Source organism: Podarcis muralis, chromosome 9 (genome assembly GCF_964188315.1).
Source record: "Podarcis muralis chromosome 9, rPodMur119.hap1.1, whole genome shotgun sequence".
Lineage (NCBI taxonomy): Eukaryota > Metazoa > Chordata > Lepidosauria > Squamata > Lacertidae > Podarcis > Podarcis muralis.
In genome coordinates this window covers 46,383,380-46,406,532 of record NC_135663.1, presented here as the reverse complement: position 1 = coordinate 46,406,532, position 23,153 = coordinate 46,383,380, and the positions used below count along the sequence as shown (strand labels likewise).

The 23,153-nt window shown below is 40.6% G+C and overlaps 1 protein-coding gene across 3 annotated transcripts in view; it reads right to left on the bottom strand.

The window, feature by feature from the left end:
• GALNTL6 (polypeptide N-acetylgalactosaminyltransferase like 6) overlaps positions 1-23,153 on the bottom strand; it is a 451,848-nt gene that overhangs the window by 229,358 nt on the left and 199,337 nt on the right. For all 3 annotated transcript variants that reach the window (XM_077934169.1, XM_077934172.1, XM_077934170.1), the window contains exon 5: positions 13,882-14,048. In XM_077934169.1, coding sequence (XP_077790295.1) covers positions 13,882-14,048 — 167 coding nt within the window. The remainder of the gene's footprint in view (positions 1-13,881; positions 14,049-23,153) is intronic.

Sequence of the window (23,153 nt, the reverse complement as noted above, 5' to 3'; positions counted from 1 at the left end):
TACGGTGTTTCCGTGCACTGCTCCGGTTCGCCAGAGGCGGCTTAGTCATGCTGGCCACATGACCTGGAAGCTGTCTGTGGACAAACGCTGGCACCCTCAGCCTATAGAGCGAGATGAGCGCCGCAACCCCAGAGTCGTCCGCAACTGGACCTAACGGTCAGGGGTACCTTTACCTTTATACTGCCTTAGTCAGACCACACTTGGAATACTGTGTCCAATTCTGGACACCAAAATTTAAGAAGGATGTTAACAAACTGTAACATGTGCAGAGGAGGGCAACCAAGATGATCAAGGTTCTGGAAACTAAGCCTTATGAGTGCACTTGAAGGAGCTTGGTATATTTAGCCTGGAAAAGAGGAGACTGAGAGGAGATATGATAGCCATCTTCAAATATCTTAAGGTCTGCCACATGGAGGAGGGAACATGCTTGTTTTCTCTTGATCTGGAGGGTAGGACTCAAACCAGTGACTTCAAGTTGCAAGAAAGGATATTCCGACTAAACATTCGAAAAAACTTTCTGACAGTAAGAGCTGTTCAGCAGTGGAACAGGCTCCCACGAGAGATGGTAGACTCTCCTTCCTTGGAGGTTTTTAGGCAGAGGTTTGATGGCCATCTGTAATGGATGCTTTAGCTGAGATTCCTGCATTGCAGGGGGTTGGACCAGACGACCCTTGAGTCCCTTCCAACTCTATGATTCCATGAAAGACTAACAGAAATATTAGCATTATTATAAGTATCAGATTCATATGACACATAGTGCAAGTGGCTTGAAAATACAACTACACACACTAAGAAGAATATATTTGTGAGGTGCCTTCGGGTTGTGGGGTGGGTTCCCTTTGGCTAAAAGGCGGTATAGAAATTAACTCTAAAATCAATAGCAATACTTAGATAAGTGAATGTACTGGGACCTTTATTCTGTTGAGGGGCACATTCATTTAAGGGTAAGCTGATAATGAGCAGGACTGAAGCCAGTGGTAGATAATCATAGGGCCCAAAGTGGGTGGGGCACCCCTTGCTCTCTCTGCCTCTGTCCCTTTTCTCTCTCTGCTCCCCTGATTTCTCTTTTTCTGTGATCCACTTCTTGTTCAGTCACCCATTACCCTTTCTCCCCCGCCACATCATCTTCTGCAGGAAGTACAGTACTGATTTCCAGTTATCTGATCATTTGCTGATGGCTTCTGTATACTACATCTTCCATCACTCCGCCTGCTTTGTTTCCCCCCCATCTATTTCCCCTCTTCCTCCCCACCTTTTCTCTCTATGGACTCCCCCCACCTGCATGGAATTAGGCAGAGGGCTCTGTGTAGCCTTTGGGCCACAGGTTCACAACTCCTGAGATGTAGAAACAGGTAGAAATGTATACCTATGACCAAGAGGCAACAGGGTGCCAAAGAAGACTCTCAACCCAGGGTCTCCAGCAGCCAGTCTACAGTCCCACTGTTCAGTACCGCCCTGGACACTATTGGATAGGGAGGGATGAATCTGCCAACTGTGGCTTCTTTCAGTTTCTTGTTTTTACAATTCAGTTCTCTGCTTTTCCACAGTAATTTGTGATTTTTAAAAAATGCTGAAGAAAATTCAACACCATTTTACTCCAACTTTCTCCTAATATAGAAGAAACTATGTTTTGTGTGCACTTTTTGAAAGCTATTTTCCCTAATGCAATGAATTTTTCTGTGCTATTTTTTATTTTTTTTACTAATTTATGCATTTTAAGCACACTTCCTCCTGGTGTCCCTCCCCACAAAAACACATATAAGGCTGAATCACAAAATTTAGTGGTATGCAAATTTTGAAGTAATTTGGTTTGCATATTGATTCAAAAAGTTCAAATTAGGCACTTTCTCATTAAAATGTAAACAACACTGAATAATTCCCCCATCAGTAATCTGACGGGGATTTTCTTTGTGGGGTGGTGGGCTATAGCAGGTTGAAAGGAAAAGGAAGATTGGTTGCACAAGTTGCCTTCCACTCTCACAACGATTTGATACAACCCACTCAAAAGTATTCTATGATGTTGATGATATTGGTTTGACTTGGTGCTGAGTCTTGGCCAATTCATCTCTGTACAGGGAGCTAAGTTCCTGCAGTGGAACTGGGAAACATACAAGTAAATTCAAACAGATGAGCATAGTGAGGTGCAGTATTTTGTTTTGTTTTGTTTCAAACTTTCCTGTTCACTTTACATTGACCTTGTGGCAAGGACAATGCTGTGTTTCTAAAGGGCTTCTTGGAAAGTTTAAGTTCGTTCACAATCTTATGAATATGTTTAATCTTAAGAATCACTTGCAGTGTCCTTCTAGTTGGTGAAACAGCAGCTGCTGCTGTACCCAGGTATAGAACACGCTGTTTAGGTAAGGTAGAATTTCATTCTTGCTCAAGCTGTGAAATCTCTAAATGCACCTTCCCCCTGCGCAAGTCAAATATGTTATACAATCCACAATATTTTTTTCCAATGCAATGAGAGTACAGAAATTATACACAGCTTCACTTTTTGATCTGAAATCTTTCACATGTAGTTTTTGCAATAAAGTTTCACACACTGTGAGAGTAATCATACCGAAGTTAATGGAACACAGCATAGTGTCAGTGCCGGATTTACGTATAAACTGAACAAGCTATAGCTTAGGGCCCCACTCTACCCCCCCCCAATTTCCCCCCCCACTATTAATATACTTCTTCTTAATTGTATTTCAGTTCAACAATTACTTTTATAAAATACGTATTTTGTTATGTGCAAATGGCTTGAGATGCCTATTAGGTCCATAAATTACCATATAGCAGATATTCAACACAAAAAACCCAGCGATGATTAGTTGTTGACAAAGGACAGCTGGACATATAAAGGGCCCCATTACCTTCAGTAGTTTAGAGCCTCATCAAACCTAAATCCGGCCCTGCATAGTGTGCTCAAAATCTTTTTGGCCACATCACTTCCAACAATGTATATAAATATTACAGTTATGTTGTCGCGTTGCTACATGCCAAGAAAAATGGGGAACAATGAAACTTATGGAAATTTACAGAATTTCAAAACATTGTGCTCAAAATGTGTCTTACATCCTGAACTAACCCTGTAGACAGCACTTTTTAATGTAAAATCAATAGCTTTCATACAACTGTCAATGCAGATTTAATAAATATGTATTCATTAGTAAAATGGTATAAAACATCTATCTAGATAGCAAGTAGATCTTAGGAGGGGAAATTCTATTATGCATCTATCCTCTAAACACATACAGCTTTGTTCTGCATAAAGCTACACTCAAATATTCCAGAGCCCCCTTTTAATAGTTTTGAGGGTATTCCCAGAACCAGGAGAAAAAAAATGGATCTTTGACTACAGTCATAACCACTAAGAGGCAAAAGGTTCTGGCACTGATCCCTAAGAATGATGGTAGGCAGACATAAGCCTATTTCATTTCTATTTTTACTTCCAAGTAAACCGGATATGGTGATCCTGTGTCTAAGTTTGTGATGACTGGATTTTAGCTAGATTTAAGAGGACGTTCAGATTAATTCATTTATGAGGTGATTAACATGGGAAGCATCATGTAATTTTCAAGGCCAGCTACCTTCACACTGATGGATGCTTTTTCTTTATGGTAAGGATGAGAAAACCCGAGGGCTTGGACTCCAAACAGCGCAGAAACTAATGGCCTTAGGCCTAGCATTCCACTTTCAGCCTGACAATTAATTTGTAAATTTGTTACCTTCTAAACTAAACAGCTCCCTAACTTACCATATCTCTGCCACTTAAATAGATACACACATAAATTACTTTGTATGCCACCTTTCCGTAATTCAAACTATGCTCAAGGCAGCTAACAACATGAAAAAATACATAATTGCAAACCTAACAAAAGTAGTTATAAAGAATAAATAAAACACTGAACGTACAAATCAAATTGTTTCCACATAAATCATATTAAGTTCTAAAATAAAGATACAAAAATTAATATAAATAACAGCAACCCCCCCAAACACACACACACAATACTCTAGCTCATGAGTCTTTTTAGTAGCCTTAGCTTTTGTAGCTGGAGTCAGTCAAGGGCCTGCCCACCAAGGCCAGGTAGATAAAGCAATTCTAGTCAATTTAGATATTGTGAAATTGAGCAGCTATAGAAAAACCAATACAAATGCCAAGTCTTATCAGGGCAGTTCTAGTAACTTGCCCTTTGCTGTGCCCCCACACTCTCTTTTCTGTTGTTAACAAGTTGCTCTCGGGATTTCTGCTGGAGGGCAAACATTGTTTCAAGACAGAACATACTAAAGAAACTTCCAAAACAAACCCCAAATAATATATTCTTTTTTTTTTTACATAAACTGAAGACAGTTACAAGAAACAACGAATAAGAAGTAATCACCTACATAGAATATCTATATCTATATATATATATCCCTTGTCTTTTAGACATGCTTGACACTACAATCCTGCACATGTTTACACAGAAGCAATTCCTCCTGTGGTGGATAGTAGTAATGAGATTAGCATACCACTTAAATGGGTGTACTTCGCTTTGCTGTCAAACTCCTAATGTAAGGAAAACTATACCTTGCAACCTGCTATGCAAATCCCAGTAAAATTATTGGCTTGGTTTAATCAGACAGAATAGTCGCAGGAGTAAGTTCCTCTGAGTGAAGCCTGGTGACTCAGCTCCAAGAGTAAAAGTGAGTGAGAAAGGATGGGTTACGTTAAAAATAAGAAAGTGAAATTGTCTACCTTACACTGAGTTTTATAGATGATGAGGGAGAACTTTGGTTCCTGGGCATGAGCAGCAAATGGAGACAGAGGAAAAAATGTTCAAAATCTAGCCATTTTGATAAAGCTTTGGTGAGGAGAACTCAAGGATACAATCTGATAGGATTTTGTGTTAGATACTGCATGTATGCAGAAGCTGCAGGGCCGGTTCAAGACATTCTGCTGCTTGAGGTGAAGGACAAGATGGTGCTTTCCTCTATTCCAGATACAGAAGCTGCCCAGATTTGTAGCTTCAGCTTTTTGAAGGAACAGCACCTTCCACTGCAGCAGGCTAGCTTAGAGAATGCAGGGAAAGGTGCATGGAACACCTAGCTCAGTCCATTCCCCACCCCTCAGCAGCCTTACTCTGTCTCATGGTAGGACTGGCCATGCATGGGGGTTTGGCACGTAGCATACTGAAATGGCTCAAGTTTGAGGAGACATGTCTCTTCGTTTCCTCTCAAACGCTACATAAGGTAAAGGTAAAGGTACCCCTGCCCATACGGGCCAGTCTTGACAGACTCTAGGGTTGTGCGCCCATCTCACTCAAGAGGCCGGGGGCCAGCGCTGTCCGGAGACACTTCCAGGTCACGTGGCCAGCGTGACATCGCTGCTCTGGCGAGTCAGAGCCGCACACGGAAACGCCGTTTACTTTCCCGCTAGTAAGCGGTCCCTATTTATCTACTTGCACCCGGGGGTGCTTTCGAACTGCTAGGTTGGCAGGCGCTGGGACCGAGCAGTGGGAGCGCACCCCGCCGCGGGGATTCGAACCGCCGACCTTTCGATCGGCAAGCCCTAGGCGCTGAGGCTTTTACCCACAGCGCCACCTACGTCCCCAAACGCTACATAGAATCATGCAAAATGCTGGTTATATTATTATTATTGTTTGCTTTGGTGTCTACAGCTAAACAGTGTCCCGGGCAGAAAAAAGGAAACAGAGTTTTGGGATTTCATTACAACTGCCTTTCCCTACTCCATTTTCCCATGCATTCCTATCCCTTCTTGTCCACTGAATTTAGGTTGCTGTAGGCACAGACTGAATCATGTCAACTGTTGTTTTTCAATAAGTATATTCCAGGAAGTCCTGTTCTTCCAAGTACATGCATATTAAAAAGCAGTAGCAGTAACGATGAATAGGATAGCTCAGTCTCATTAACTTACATTAAACTAATTTAAATACACAGGCATAAGTGATTTTTTTCCTGTGCACAGTCTAATTATTTATTTTGGTACATTGGACAAAGTGATTTTGGAATTACATAGTAATTTATGCTTACAATTTTCTACAAAAAAAGCTTATACAGATAAGCTTAACTTTTGCTTCATCTTTTACTACTGTATGCAAGTTGAGAGACTGTAATAGGTCTCCTTTGGGTGACTAGCAGATTGCACAGGAACATTGGTAGAAGATTTAAAAAATGTCAGCCTCAGGCATTTTCACCTTTGTAAATTTAATCATGTATATATTATTCAGAAGGGACAACTTGTTTTTATTGGTAAACTTAACACAGAGGATAATTGATTAACCTTGACAGTTTTAAATGCACATCTAATTGTGTTACTGTCTTTTGAAATTAAAAAAGTTGATGGAGTGGCTCACAGCTCTCAAGTGGGATGGATGACTGATGATCCCTTCTAGATTGCAAAAAGTTGTTCTCAGGCAGCTATTCTTGGTAAAATTAGGGAAACTTTTTACTGGTGCATGAAACCTACAGTGAGGGGGTTTACCCACTCTCCCAGAGCTGTGGCTTCAAAATAAAATTGCACACTTACACAAAGCCCATGCTGGCAACTCATGCTTTCTTGGAATCCTTGACAGAGTAAATTAGATGAGATGATCTAAACAGCAGTAGGCAACTATGCACCTAGCAGCATATCATGAAAAGCTCAAGTGGATCTTAAAGTAACGTAACGGCCAATTGCTCAAATACATGGTTGTGGCTTAAAAATGTCACCAAACTATTTTCTAGGTAGGAACATTGCTTCCGATACAGTGGGACCTCGGATAAGAACTTAATTCGTTCTGGAGGTCTGTTCTTAACCTGAAACTGTTCTTAACCTGAGGTACCACTTTAGCTAATGGGGCCTCCCGCTGCTGCTGTGCCGCCGCCACACAATTTCTGTTCTCATCCTGAAGCAAAGTTCTTAACCCGAGGTATTATTTCTGGGTTAGCAGAGCCTGTAACCTGAAGCGTCTGTAATCCGAGGTACCACTGTACTATACAAGACTTCTGGTGCAAACATATTTGTACATGTGCTAGTTATCAGTGGCGTAGCGTAGGGGGTGCAGGGGGGGCCGGCCGCACCGGGCGCAACATCTGGGGGGGCGCAACATCACAGGTTAGGGGGCGCAAATTACTTGCCTTGCCCCGGGTGCTAACAACACACGCTACGCCACTGCTAGTTATTGTTTATTAAGTCCACTTATATAGTCGGAAGTGTAGATTTTGGCGAATTTCCTAGCTCAAAAACTACTTTTCACTTTTTGAAATATGGCAACCCTATTTATATTTTCTTGGAAGTGAGTTCAATAGGACTCGTTCCTACATAAGTGAGCATATACACACTTACCTAGGATTAACCCCACTGAAGTCAATGAAGCTTACTTCTGAGTAGGCACAGGATTGTGCTATTAGTCATCTAGTGCAGTGACTGAGATTGAGCTATGAACCTAGAAGTCTATGGTTCAAACATCTCATTTGTCATGAAATCACCAGATAGCCTTGGTCAAGCTTCTTTCTTTTATCCTCAGCCACTAACCCCACTGTGGAGATACCATTACTGACCTACATAACTTACAAGGTTGTTATAAGAGTTACAAGAATCCATTGTGGCCACGGTGGTCCATTGCAACAGTAACAATGAGTTGTGTGGCATCTATCAAATTTAAAGACTACTGAAGCTTTTGTGGGCTGTGGCCCACTTTAACAGATACATGAAATGCTATCATTAGTTGTCAGAAACATCTAGAAGGGCCAAAAGGCCAGAAAATTGAAGAGATAAAGCAGGTTTGTGACATTACCAAGGGGATCTCAAAAGTATACAGAATTGCCAAGGTGATCATGCCTGGTAGCAGTAACTGGTGATGAGAGAATTTTTGTAACTTAGGTATGGCAATTTAACACCTGTCCTGGGAAGCAAAATTCTTGAAATTGATTAATATCTAATATGTATGGGAAGTGCTTTGAACACTCAGAAGTGCTAATGATATGTTCTGCATTATTATTATTATTATTATTATTATTATTATTATTATTATTATTATTATTATTACCACTACTGCTACTAACTACTTTGCCAAATCTGTACCCATTAATGTGTCAAAAGTGATGTATCAGTCAAATCAGGATCAGAACTACGATGGAGACAACTCAGGTAGCAATCTTGAATCCATCTCATGGCAAAGAGGATCAAAGCTCCTTCTAAAAGGGCCCTTGCTTGTTGCTGGTGTAGAATGACTGCTAGTCACCTTTCCCCAGGGTGTTATAGACTGCACCACTTGGGGAAAACCCCTGACTCAGTCAGGGGACAGAGATGCAGTTAGACCATGATGTGCACTGGCACTACCAATGTACTGCCAAATTTGTTGCAGCAGGCAGCAACCAGATGCCAGGCAGAGCAGAGAATGAGCAGTGGTGAGGTGTTCTGCCAGCCCTGCCATACTATAGCCGTTGCAGAACTAAATCATGCTATTCCACATACCTCTTTTGTCAGCTGAGAAAGAAAAAGAATGAACCAGAAGTTGCTCCTGGCAATACTAGCAGTATAATACAATATTGCAGACTTAAAAAAAAAAAATTAATGTGCAAGAGAAGATAGATTTGCAACAATGGAAAGGGATTAAGGAATCTCCCATAACAGGAGTGGAGCACTTTCTGCAACAGAGGCCTGCTATAACATAATGAATTATTGTAGAAGTTTTCATCACATCAGAAGCCAATATGCTTGCCCAAGACCTGAAGCCAACCATCTAGAAACATGTGTTACATCAATGGTATATTGATCAAAGTAGCTGTCTGAAAGCAAAATAGAGGAGATTTCATTTGCAATAAAATAAGCCATGCAACTAATTGCTAGGGAAGAGAGTTTGTTTCTGACTTTTAACCAGCATCTTTGGCTCTTCCTCACTGCCCAAATCATTTCATTGTTCTAATGAGAATATTTCACAAATTTGGACATGCCAAATTAAAACTGGTGTTCTGCTAAACTTCCAAAGGTGGTGGTAGAGGGTTTACCCTGCCTTATGAAATCCATAAAACTTCAGTTTTGAAATGTGTAAAAGCTAGTGCATCCTAATAGCTTCCCATAAACATATGACTGGCCACTGTGGAAACAGGATGTGGACTCAATAGAGCTTTTACAGATCAAAACAGGGTATACTTCTTTTGCACATAAGTGGGGAAGGAGAGTCTAGAGATGCCACAGGCAAAAAGTAAAGGATAAAATCACATACAAGCTGATGGCACCAGATGACAAAAGCACTGAGGCAAGCCAGGCAGGAAATTCTTAAACAGAAATAACAACTAAGTAATAACAAAATAGAGCAATGTCCTCATGCACCTTTGCCACTTCTGCTGCAGATTCAGCACTGCAAAGATCTTGCCTCCCACCTGGGCAGGGCTCCAAGCCTGGCTGCATCCCTGCAGAAGCCACCATGGGGTGGAGGAGGCAGCAGTGGCAGGATGTGTAGGCCCCACCCAGCCAACCCCCTACTCCAGCTTAGCTATGCCAGTCCCCAGAGTCGTCCCACCCAGAGCTGGGTGACGGGTTTGCCTCCCACTGTTGACTTGCCTCAGGTAGGAAAATCTTTTGGGCCAGTCCTGGTAGGCTGCATGCTCCACTTGTATAAGGCTCGTCAGCATGGCGCCCTCCAGATGTTGTGGTCCCCAGCACCCATCATCTCTGACCAATGTTAGCTTGGGCTGATGGGAACTGGAATCTAAAATACCTGGAAGGTGCCATATTGGATAGCCCAGCTAGCAGAAAGGCAACATGCACATCTATTTATCAGGTACAGTATGTGTTGATCTGAAAGGTTAAAGAGTGGAATATCAGGTCAACACACCTTTTCATGCTAATCAACGGCTCAGGGTGAAATTAAAAAAACCAAAAAACTTTTGATACTATTGAAAAGAATTCAGCGGTTAAGAATGCTTTTTCATCCAATTAACAACATGCCTTAGTTGAAAAACTGCTGCAGAGAACCAGAAGTATTGAAAGACATAGCTGCTTGACAAATGGGGATTTTCAAGATTACTCACTAGGCATCCACTGTTAACTGCTGACAGGATTGGCAGTGCTAATGCAGACATTAAGAAAAAAAACAAAAGGCTGACTTGCAAAGGTCATTATTAGCATATCATCAAAGGCTGTGTTTCCGACTATCCTTGTGACTGCAGTAGAACAGATTTAATCCCTCTAAAAGCAAGCTAAACCAATTATGTCAGAAGGTCTGTCTTATGTCAATTAGATGCAAAACAAAAATGGCTGCCGCAGATTAGACAGCTCATAAATGGAAGAACATACTAAGAGATACTAAAGGCAATCTTTGCAAAAACATAATAAGATACAATCTAACCTTAATATCAGCACAGCAATACCATCCCATATGTAGGGTAAGGAGTTGCAATGTAGTATTGCAATGTAGTATGGCTGGGGTGTAGCGTAACTCTCACACAGTCAACTGACACATAATTCTTAATGGAAATATTGTCAAATAGACTATCATTTCAGCTCCCGTCTTTCTACTTTCCAACACTAGCCCTCTCATTTGAGACCTACCAAGATTTAAAAGTGTTCCAGTCCTTCTGGTTTCCCATTATCTAAATGCCAGAATTTATTGCTAGTTATGCACGAACAACCCAAAGATTTTGGGTCAGGAAAAAAAAATGTGTGAAAAATAAAGAAGTACAAAACAACTTTTCAGAGGTAGTCTGGCAGAATCCTCAGTGGTATGCTATGCAGTAAAATGTTTTTCTTGTCTTTCACTGAAGGCCCTTTATTTTACTTCAGTATTAGCATTATATAAGAATATAAAGTTGGAAATGCACAGCCATTCCCTTCATCTATTTTTACAGTCCTTTCAAGGTGCTAAACATTTACCACCTTGCTAAATAACTGCAGTTCTGACAAGTTTGTTTGTCTCTTGGCAATTTCTGCTCAGCAGACTTTTGCAGAAAAGTTTTTGCAATAAAGGGTCTTATGAGACAATGATTAACTCCAAATCATATTTTGAAAACATTTTAAGGGGTGTGAATGGCCATAAAAGCCCCTAGCTCCTTTCCCTAAAGCACAAAAGACTCCAAAGCAACACAGCATTATGGGGAGAAAGCTCATCTCCTTAGTATAACATAGAAGAACCAGAAAGAGGTTTCACACCTGCATTTAACAAGCCATAGCTGTTAAGCACATATGCAAAGTGTATTGCCATGTGTTACCATAGTAACATGCATAAGCATACAATTCTAAGAGGGAAAAGTGGTCACTTTTATGCTAATGTGGTATGGTGAAGTAGAAAGGGAGTCACTCTGGTAATATGAAGTGACATATGTGTCAACTTTTATAGTGGGGGCTACTGTGTAGAGAAAAGAAGAGCAGCTGGACCAACAAATGCTTTACAACAACACAAACGTTTCACCTGGACACTTGAGATGGCATATTGTTGAGGACAGCCAATTTGGTGTCAATGGAGAAATGCTGATACTCTCAGGCCCAGTTTATTGTATAAACGGCAAGGGAACCTTTACCACTTTACCCTTTCTAACTTTCAGGATAAAGTGGTAAAGGTTTCCTTGCAAAGGACCACTTCAGCCTGCAGGTGGAACATCACATATCAAAATGCTTCCCCACTAGAAAATTCCTTGCACATGGAAAATAGTGTCTGGGTTAAGAAGACTAGGCTGAACGCTTCACCACAATATGATAGTTTTCTGTGTGCAAGGAAGTTTTAAAATACTGTTGAACCTTACATATATTTACACATGACCCACAATTTTCTCATTCTCTTGAAAAGTTCACTGAAATTACACAATGCTATCTTATATTTATCTAGTTCCCTAAAGCCTTTGGTCACTGAATAGATGCTTTCAAATGTGCATCATCTGTATTATATGATTGCAGCTAAGCTACCTAATGCGAAGCGAGACAGTCCATCAAAATTCACATTGCAAGGAGGCTGACAGTGATATGAAAGACAGAGAGATGCATATGCCGCACCTCGGTTTTAGCTTCAAAACTGTAAAATGAAATTCTTTCCGAGACACACTCCATCACAATGTTGATTCACTAAGACGTCTGAGAACTGCCTTAGCAACAGGGCTTCCCATCCAAGAAGCTCTGATTCAAGAATCCCATTTGTCTTCCACTGCTCTTACCAATGTCATATAAATGTCACAACAATCCATTTTGCCTGGGTCAAAAGTTCCAAACAAGTACCAGAAAAAGGTTGTTCACATGCGCCACAATCCCTCTAATAAACATGTACAGCCATGAACAATAAAAATCCAGTGCAGAACACCTTAGATCAAATCCAACAATGAACACACATTTGTCATGGAAAGAAAGCTATTTGATTTTCACAATGTTAAACCATGAAACAGTAACAGTTGGCTTGTACCATCAGTTAATTTGATTAATGTGCAGAGCAGAGAGTAGTTTCATTTATGTTTATGTTTACTCTGATAAGAGAACAAAGGTATGTCTATTCAGCTTACAAATTAATGACACAGACAAAAATGGTTTAAGAACACACACACAGTTAAAGACTTTTCACAAATCACATTTTGTCTCACTTTAAGTGGGCTCCTGCCAGATTAATTAGGTACATGGAATCATCTCCCATCTTATTCAAAAGCATGCCTACTGGAAAGCAGGAACAACTGGGTTAAACAGGAAATATTTCCTAGTACGTAGACTTAATATTGTAGCCAAAATACCAGTGAATTAATGGAATGTACTGCAGAATGTTATGCATATTTACTTTGAAGTAAGTATCACTATCTTCAGTGGGACTTCCTCCTAGGTTGGCATGCCTAACACTGCAATTCTGGCCTGCAATTCTAAGCACTGTAATTATATATTTACAGATGACCCTGTAGCAAAACAATAAAATGTTACAGTGTGGAATGCTGCTCCATTTCACCCCAGCCTGTTTTAAATTCTCTTCCTTTTTCTTTCTGCTCTCAAAGCTACCAATCCATGCTGCCTGAGCATGCTCTGCCCTCACGGGCCTGTTTAGAGATTAATTTTTTTTCCACCGAGGGTGGATGGAGTGGACACATGGCTGCCAACAAGGAGCTCAAGGCAGTATAGATGGTTCACTTCCTTCAACTATATTCTTCCAACAACCCTGTCTTATAGGCTGAGCTGAGAGACAATGAGGCTCAAGGTCATTCTGTGAACTTGATAGCTAAGTAGTGATTTGAACCTTGGGGCTTCCTAATCCCACTCTGATGCTGTAGCCACCATATCACACTTGCTCTCTACTTAAAAGGAAGTACTGAGACCCACTGAATTCAGTGTGAATTTTTATGAGTAAACATACATAGGATTGTGACATAAAGTACAAAGTTAAGCAAATGGAGGTGCATCGGACTCTGCCTGGATTGTGCCCAGTTAATCTAGGGGAGCCCATATCTTGAAGCAAGCTTTGCTTTCCAGCTCCCAACATACTGAATTATAATACCGTCACTGTAATGTACTGCTATGTTGTTGTGGCATTACAGTTAAATCAAGCTGTCTCATGCAATAAAATACAAAGTGGGAAATCTGATAAACAGCTTCCCCAAAAGGTCAAAGTTAATGGGTTTTTACTCAGAAGAATAACACTGAGCAAAAAAGATGTTTTCAGCATTAGTTATCTGGCAAACTACAGAAACAATGCACCAAATCAGCCATGCTATTTTAGGAAAAGGACATAGGAGACTCCTAAACCTTCTTTTGCCCTTGGTATAAAATATATCAGACATTGGATAAAAACAAATGAACAGAGCAATCTTACCAAGGACACCTAATTGAACACATAGTTCTCAAGCAAATCATAGTAATATGATTTTTCCCCTCATAGAAAAGAGTGATTTTGTTCTGATTTATATGAGAGAACTATACTGGGCAAGTGGTGAAGGTATTTGTCTTACCTCTGTCACTGAAGTCATCCACAAGAATGATTTCTGCTATTAGGCTACTTGGAGTCCTGTTGATAATGCTGTGTATGGTTCGCAAGAGTGAAGTCCAGCCTTCATTATGAAATGGGATGATTATGCTAGTGTTTGGAAGCTTCTCCAAGTATACCTTGTGCTTACAGCTGAGGACAGGAAAGAAAAAAGACCATGTAAGAATATGATAAAGACAGGTTTGGCACCTTTCAAATATCATTTCTTATAAAAGAAATCGGGAGAGCAAATGTTCAAACAATTCAAATGCCTTTTACTGTGGGTATCCTCCAACATCAATCTGTCTGCCTTGGCCATCAATATCGTGGCATACACTTCGTACTGGAAAGCAGATCAAGTCTTTTGATATAATGGACAGATGACATTTTAAGAGAAATTCCCTCTTTTAAAGGAATGCTTTATATTTCACACAGTAAAGAAAAAAAACCCCACCGAATTCTATGCATGCTTACTGGAAAGTATGTCCTATTGAGTTCAATAGGGAATCAGAATGTGTGTGAATTAAGAATGACCAAAGTAGTGTCATATTGTGGACCATACTAAAATTGCAGAGTTCCATTTCTCACTGGTTAATTAAATTCCAAAACTGATTGTTGAACAGGCCATATATTTTATTTAGTATCTCTTTACTTTGCATTTTATATCTATTTTAAAATGGCAGATAAACCAGTCCTTTATGTAAGAATAGGATACAAATACCCATGAATAACCAACAAAGGAATGGATTAGTACAGTGATTGCTAGGTTATGGGCAGCTGGGAAGTACTGGCGTCAATATATTTATCTGAAATGATAGATGTGAATATCAGAAATAAGGAACACTGGATTTATGGCTGCATTCTTATTATCAGAATTATTCAACAGGAAGGAAGAGGTTTAGAACACATTTCCCCCCCTGTATTTCATGAATCAAAGCCAACATCTACTGTTTGTCTTCAAATATCTCCTTCAGTTCCTCTTTTAGTTCATTCATATTCAAAAGCATAGAGAGAGCTAATGCAACTCGAGCAATGCAGCTAAACACTCAGGATAATCAGCACCATTAAATGTAAAGTGTAACTGCAAATATGCCTCTGGAGAGAAAAGCTTCTATCAGCAGGCAAGTGCAAGTGAACATTCAAATGGAAATGGAAAGACATAAAGGTATTTCATGAACTTCTTAATTAGACACCAACTGCATTTATATAATGCCAGCTACAAAATTACACACTTAAAAGTTCATCATTTTACAAAAAATAACATACAAAGACTTCAGTAGTGCATCAACTATGGAACTAAGCAATGATCAAAGAGTGGGTATTCATTATTTGTAATGGGCTACAAAATTAATCGCATACAGGTCAGCTGCTCAAACACTGACATTCAGTAGATTGCTATGGACTGCTGGACACTTTCTCCTGAAATTTCAAAAGATTTCAGAAGCCCACTCCGCAATAATTCAGAGAAGGGTTTTTCGTGTGGCTGCCTCTCTTCTGAGGAATAGCAATTCCTGTTGAGATACAACAGGTACCCGCCATCTGCACTTTCTGAAATACATTTTTGTCCCGGCAGTTTTCCCAGCTGGTTAAGTGGGTCTTTATCACGAGTGTCTACACTGTGCACTTTCAGTTCTGTTTTAAATGTATTTTCTGTTTTTGTGTTTTTAACTATTTCCAGTGTACACCACTAATATGAATGAGAATTCAATAGCCGCACAACGACTGATTTACTTTTAGTAACCAAATGTTAATGTAGAGAAAGACAGAAAATGGTACTCATACATTGTTTCTGCCTAACTTGCAGCCAGGAAGTTTAGCCGCATCTGATGAGTATCTTGCAGTTAAGCTGCCTCGGCATATCGTGTTCCAAAATGATCAGGCACCAGGAACTTCATGGAAGTACCTGTGGGACAAATTAGACCTGTGTCCAATAGACTCCCACCATTACTTGGTCCCAATACTACTGTCCGGGCCAGTTTTTAATACTACTCTCCAAGCCAATGAAACCAGAATATAAATTCTTAGAGATTTTGGAGGCCTAGTAAGAATTTCAAGGCAACTGGTAGTGTGGTGAAACTGTGCCTTCCATTTGAGCTTTGAAGGAATTCTTCCAATTTCTGTGGGAATCCATGGCCTGATTTGACAAATTCCATGCCACACAAGCAAACTTCTTAAGCACACATTAAATTCTGATACACCCAGCTGTACAACAGTTAATACAATGGGCAGGATTAAATACAGTGGAACCTTGGGTTGCAAATGTGTTCCCTGCGGGAGGCACGTTTGCAACCCGCACCATCCGCAACCCACAGCGCCATGTCTGCACACGTGTGGGTCATGATTTGGCGCTTCTGTGCATGTGCAAAGCACGATTTAGCGTTTCTGCACATGCATGAGCACCGAAACCTGGACATAACCCATCCCGGTACTTCTGGGTTCGGCGTGGTGCGCAACCCAAAATTGCATAACCTGAAGCGTCTGTAACCCAAGGTACCACTGTAGTGTATTCAAAGACTAAATCTAGGGACTACATTTCCCAGCAGCCCTTTCTGTGAACTGATTCTGACTTGGATAAAAAAAAAAGTTAAAAGGAAGGGAAAGCAGAAAAACTGGGTTGATACTTACTAGTCAGTCAAAAACAAAGGTAGTCAAACCCTGAAACTATTGCTACATAAACCGACTGTCTTTGAAATACCTTGAAAAAAGAAGGGTTTGAACCTAGGGAGGCTCATGGTTGAACTGACAACCACAGAAAGATTATTAAATAGTTGACAATACATTTTGAATCCAGTTTTTATGAGCCACAGCATGGGTGACTGCACACCTTCCTGTTTAATCAACTTTATCAAAGCATCTGTTGTTAGATCGCTAGAATCTGCAAGCACAAAGGTTAGGGTTAGGCTGCTAACCTTGAGCTTCCCTCAGTGCTTGCTTCCAGTCCCAGCTATACAGGAAAACAACTGGTTTACACTCTCATTGCAACAGCTTGCTAATATGAGAAAGTAGAAGAACAGGAAGGTTTTTCTTTTAACTGTCTGCAAAAAGGTACTAAGCTGATTATCACTAGAAAGCTAGACCATAATTGGTATTAAAAATATCTCATGACATACAGGTCTATCTAATTAAGAATTAAATAATATAAAAAAGAGCATTTAGTAGGGATGAGCAAAGCAAATATTATTAGCAAAGAAGCTTGTGAAAAATTGTCAGTTGTGATCTTTCATTCCATGGAGCATGGCACATCAGTCAAAAGGTGTCAGATAACTGGCAGCTCATACATTTTATGAATTTAAGCTGACTTCTCTCTATAGAAAAGGTGTGATATTTATTCCGTGTGAATAAAGAGAAACATTATGCAAATCCAAATATATATTTCGTTTTTCTTTTTCTTTTTTAAAAAGCACCTCAGTAATTATGGTAAACCCCACACTAATTAAGGAGATAAAAATAGATAGGATTTTTATTCTGATGATCACTTTTAATATTTATCAACCAAATGCAACATTCTGCAATTAAGAGACAAGTAATGTTAATGTCTAGCTGGATGAGGAATTGTACACAGAGTCCATCATCCAATGGCATGGGGTCTGTTGGATATATTAAACAGCACCAACTTCTGTTTGGGTTGGAAAGCTGGTTTGCATTATTATATTTTTATCCTGCCTTTCCTGCAAGGAGCTCTGGACAGGGTACATGGTTCTCCTACTTTACCCTCACAATGATCTTGTGAAGATCAGGCTAAGAAATAGTGATGGACCCAAGGACTACCTGGTCGAGTAGGGATGTGAATCCAGGCATATCCCAATCGTAGTCTAACACATTAACCACTATACTGCACTGGTTTAGTCCACATTGCTCTTACCTGTCTCACCAGGTTCACAATATTTAACCAAAACAGATCTAGCAACTCAGTGTGGAAAGGTTTGCAATGAAGTCCAAATGTAACAAAAGCACAAAAATACAGTACTCCTGCTGGCTCACACCAAAAGACCACCTAGTCTACATGTTGCTTCTCACAGTGGCCAAAGAAGATGCCTCCAGGAAGACCACAAGCAAGGCATTACAGCAATAGCTCTTTGTTGTTCTTTGTTGTTCCCCAAGCAGTTGGCACTCATGGTCATATTGTTTCTTCTGAACTTCGATGTGTTGCATACAGCCACAATGACTAGCGGTCATGGATAAATGGATTCTCAATGAATTCCTCTAATCCCCTTATAAAGCCATTTAAGCTAGTGACCATCACCAATTCTTGTCGCCAATTCAAGGCTTAGTTTCTCACACAGTGCATAGTTTGTTCTGAATCTCTTGATAAAGCAGTATCATTAGATTATCCCAAGTTATAGTATTTTTTTGGTGGGGACTCTATCCCCGTTCTCCATGCTGTGCATAACTTTATAAACCTCTTATTCACACACCCTTTCCCTACTGTCTTTTTTCCACCTCAACTAAAACAATGGACATTATTCTGTGCCCCTATCATCTGCCCTCAGCCTGATTTCTGTGTGCCAGCACATGCAAACCAAAATCTTTTCACTTGCTACTATTTTTCCTTCTTTAGGTAACGGGAGAAAACCATGCAGACATTGGGGAAGGTGTGGCTAAGTTCAGGAGTCAGCAATATTATGAACAATGCTACCTGAACAAACGCAGGGATTGCTTAGCGAGGTCAAAATTTTGTAGATAAAATCATGTTAGCTAGTAAGCCTTAGGGCTGGGCAATATCAGCTTTTCAACATTGTGGTATATGTGGTATATCACCAGCCAAACATCGTGGTCTGGCAATGTACCATGATATTGAAAAAACAAGCTGCATTAGCCTCAGCCTGCAAGGCACCAGGTGAAATTGCCACAGCTGGTTTGTATGACTCAGCTGGGGAGTAGGAGGGCTCCCGATCGCCAGCTGAGCCGGCCGTGGTGCTCCCCCTGCTCGTGGACAAGTAGGGAGAGCATCGGGGCTTCTTTGTGTGGCTGTCCTGGGGATCAGGAGGGCTTCTGATCCCCAGCAGAACCAACCCTGGTGCTCCCCTCCTTGCGGTTGAGCGGAATGGGGCGTGAGCATTGGGGCTCCTTTGCTGTGCTCTGCTGGGGATCAGGAGCCCTCCCCACCCCCAGCAGAGCCATCCACGGTGCTTGCCCTGCTTGTGCAGGAGCCAGCACCGGGCTGGAGGATCCTTTAACTGCTCAGCAACCGCACACTCCTCGGCTGAGCAGTTTAAAGATGCAGAGGGAGGAACAAGCTGTATCGGCGCCTTGTCGATGCAGCTTTTTTGTCCCTCTGTGCAGTATGAAGGCAGAGTGGGATGGGGGTTTCACTCAGTGATATATCGCTGGTGAAACTGCCACTGCTCCTCAGTCCCTCTGCTAGCAACGCTCACTGGAGGAAGTCCCTCGCAGAGGGACTCAGGAGTTGTGGCGGATTCACCAGCGATAACCGCTGAGTGAAGCCGACATTGCTGTCTGCTCCTCATACTGAGTCCAGGGCAATATATTGATATATCGCCCAGGTCTAGTAAGCCTAGGATTGCCCCCCCCCAACAGTTTTATCAAAAAAAACATATTAATCTTCAGGCACAGACCAACTTTAATGTATTTCAACTTTCCAGGTAAAACTTTGAGAAAGTTACTATGAGTGATTTCAATAGAAAGAGTTAGTATTAAATTCATAACTTTTCCTTTGCTGCAGTGGTTGTTATTGCTTCTAGTACGATAAACATGTGATTAATATTTTTTTTTCCATGTGGGAGATCATTCTACCTCAAGCAAGAAATGAGAAATTTTTAGGGCTATTGAGCGCTGCAAGTTTCCACAGTGAATGAAGAAGGTCATTTAGTATGGGCATCGCCAACTGTTATACATCTGAAAATATTCAGAGTTTCCACTGGACCTTTAAATTCCCCACTTATGCTCAATAGATAAGTAGGGTGCTATTTAATATAAGATGTAAAAATAATGCCTGGTCAAGCAGCTAAAGGATTCTGTGCCTACGTTCTATACTTCATTGGGCAGCAAAATAGCATCCTGTCCGTTTGGGACCATAATATGATTTAGCCAAGGAACAGCCAGGCTTGAATTAACTAAACTTTGCTCAACAACACAATTAAATGCTTTCTGACACAACTCTTGAGAAAACAAGTCACATGAGTTGGAATTCTTAACTATGCAATCATTAGGCAGTTGTATATCCACTAAATGGGCTGAAGGTGAACATTAGAAAGCACTACAACTGTCGGTGCAGAGTAGCACCAGGATTTAGTAGGCTGTGTGATACACCCATCTTTCGAAACAAATGCACAATTACATAAATTTTGTGAGTGCTTTGCCCTAGTGTCCTCATTAAGTAGTAGCTATCAACTAGCTTGTTTTCTTCTAAAGCAAATTCTTAGTGCACTGAAGCCCAATGGCAATTTAAACAAAACCCCACCAGCCTTTTTTGTGTGTTCCAAAACACATCAGATGCTTTTCCTCCTGGGTCTTCAGATATCTTTACCCTTGCAAATGTCTGCAAACCTGAAAGTTGGGGGAAGTATGGAAGGGGATAACTGGCAGAGAGACGATGAAGCATCAATCCATTTCTCTGCTCATAATGCCCCTTCCTATATCACTGTCCCTTCCATTGCCCCCCCCCCCCTTTTTATAAAAGTGGTTCTGGAGATGCTTTTTAAAAATGTTATGGTGAGTACATGTGCCCTGAATTGTACCAGTTTCATTTCTATCTCTTTATCACCGCATATCCAGACATTACATGTTGCTGAGTGTGTTTCACTTCCCTGCTATTCTATAAATAAATAAATACGGTAAATACAATCAGATCTAGACATCTAATCTATTCCTATACTATGAAGCATTCCTTAGTTTTCAAAAACATAAACCCTTAAGAGATGAAAAGTGGGTTTTGCAATACCTGTTCCCTTTAACAACCTCCTGCCTTTTTTTCCATCATGGAATCCAAGGTGGCATATATGTGGCTCTCAGGTAGGACTTTGTATCTTTACTGCAGGTTTTCCTGTTCATTAAAAAAATAACAATGCCAAAAAAATAACAATGCCAGAAGTGGCCTAAGAGCCAGGCTTCCTATAGATACATGTGGTTGTCACTGTGCACAATGACTTGCCAAGGGCTGTGGCAATAAAACCCCTGTTCCACACATCCTCCACAATCTGGAATATGGGGGTGGGGGCGCTAGGAGGAGAAGTAGTGGCAGGCAGCAAGTGGAAATATCATCACTTCTTTCAAAAAGCTATGCACTTTGCTACCCAACCACTTTTAATGATGTGTCATTGTTTTTATTGACTGCCCGTAAGGCACTCTGGGAGGCTTGCTGCATAATGAGCAGGGTAATTAATACATAAATAACATACATTATGGCAACAATGATTTCTTGAGTTATTCCTCACTATGGCAGTGCAAAGCCATGTTGGTGCTCTGACCCTACTGTGGCCCCCATTCCAAGATATCTTTGGGTTGCATTCTGAACACTTAACAAGTTCTGCAGCAACCATTTATATAGTTCAGGATGCAAAAGCCAGTTAAAATAGCTTCCATGGAGCAACTGTGCTTTAGGATGTAAAACATGTTTTCTGTACCTTTACATTTCCCTACAGTGTATTACTATTAAAAGAGAAAATGGTTTGTGTTCAAAATATCAACCTAAATAGAAATTTAATCATTACCACTGTAACTTCAGTGTAAACAATGTCCCTTTCTGATGTGCAGTTTCAAAATGACAACCTTTAGCAGCCCTTTGTACAAAAGTCTGCAGGAGAACATTTTGAAACAGCCTGAGCTTTTTAAATTATGAGAAAGGAGGGGAATGTTGGCACCATTTCAGTCAGTTTATAGAAAAAGCCAATTCATAAAAGCTGCAATTTGTTTGACCCCATGGTTATAGCAATAATATTTTATGCACATTACGGGAGTCCAGTGGCAGAACCTTGGCCAGCCACCAGATTTTATGCCTTCTAGACATATCAACAGGCTTGTAAACTGCTGTTCCTGATGGATGTCACAGAAGAAGTGAAATGCAGTGCAGGTTGTCTGCAGAAGCAAGAAAAAGAGAGAGAGAAGACTGTGCAGGAGCTCAAAGATGATAAAAGCAGACACCCCCCCTTCTCACTTAAAAAAATCTTACAAAAGAGCATGCCACACAAAATCAGAACAAAAGGGAAAAGTGCAAGTTTCAGTTTTCCACTGAGTTTTCCATTCTTAGCGGAGAATTTAAAAAGAAGAAAAGATAACTGACCTTTTCTCTCTCTTTATCAAGGGGACTACAATACCTACCTGACATCAAACTAGTGACAAGCATGCAACCGAAAAACACCAGCCTAAAACGTTTTCAAGCAAAGATTTACATAGTAATTGTCTCAGTGTGTCAAAGTATTCAATTTACAGCGGCTAGCTTCAGTCATACTGCATTCCTATTCCAATCTAGACTTGTCAGCTGAACTTGATAAAGCAGTGATAACCAGTAATTTCCACAACCGTTTGACAGGTCTGTAAAATTAGCTTGGAGGTGGGGAGAGGAGGGAAAGGAAAATAATTTCCAGTGACGATGGTGGCTCAAAACTTCAGAGTTTTCAGCAGGGATAAACATTACTGAATACATCTGAATCAGGCAGGAGGTTGAAATGTGAATATAAAGCCTAAAAGTCACTGGTTGTGCCAGAGAAACTAGACTGAACTGGTTCTTCGATCAGTTTCAAATGCCACAACTTAGGCTGCAATCCTATATACACTTACCTGGGAATAAATTTCATTAATCTCAGTGCAGTTTACTTCCAAGTAGGCATACACAGAACTGAAGTGAATTGGTTAGTGGATCATTGGTTAGTGCCAAGTTGCCAATTGTTTCTGTGGATTCTGTGTGTACTCTGCTAGGTCTCGCTAAGGTCGTGCAACTAGTCAGAAAGTTGTGAAACTCCAAATAGGTTTTACCAATAAGCTGAATGCGTGAAGGCAGGGAGTAAAACTCCAGGCATTTAATTGGCTCTTCTGCCCAGAGCCTATACATGTGCAAACTGTATGTGTGAATTGCAGAGGTTCTGTCCATGCAATCTACAACCCCGCAAAAAAGCTGGATGCCTGATCAGGCCAACAGTCTGCGTACACTGATTCTGTACCAAAGAGTCAAATAAAGCATGGCTATCAGGGCTATACTCTGACTGGTTGTATAAATAGGCCTGGAATGCTTGGAAATCTATAAACATGAATTGTGGGTTTTATTCCATGCAAATGTTGCCCACTGTATTCAGGACTTATATG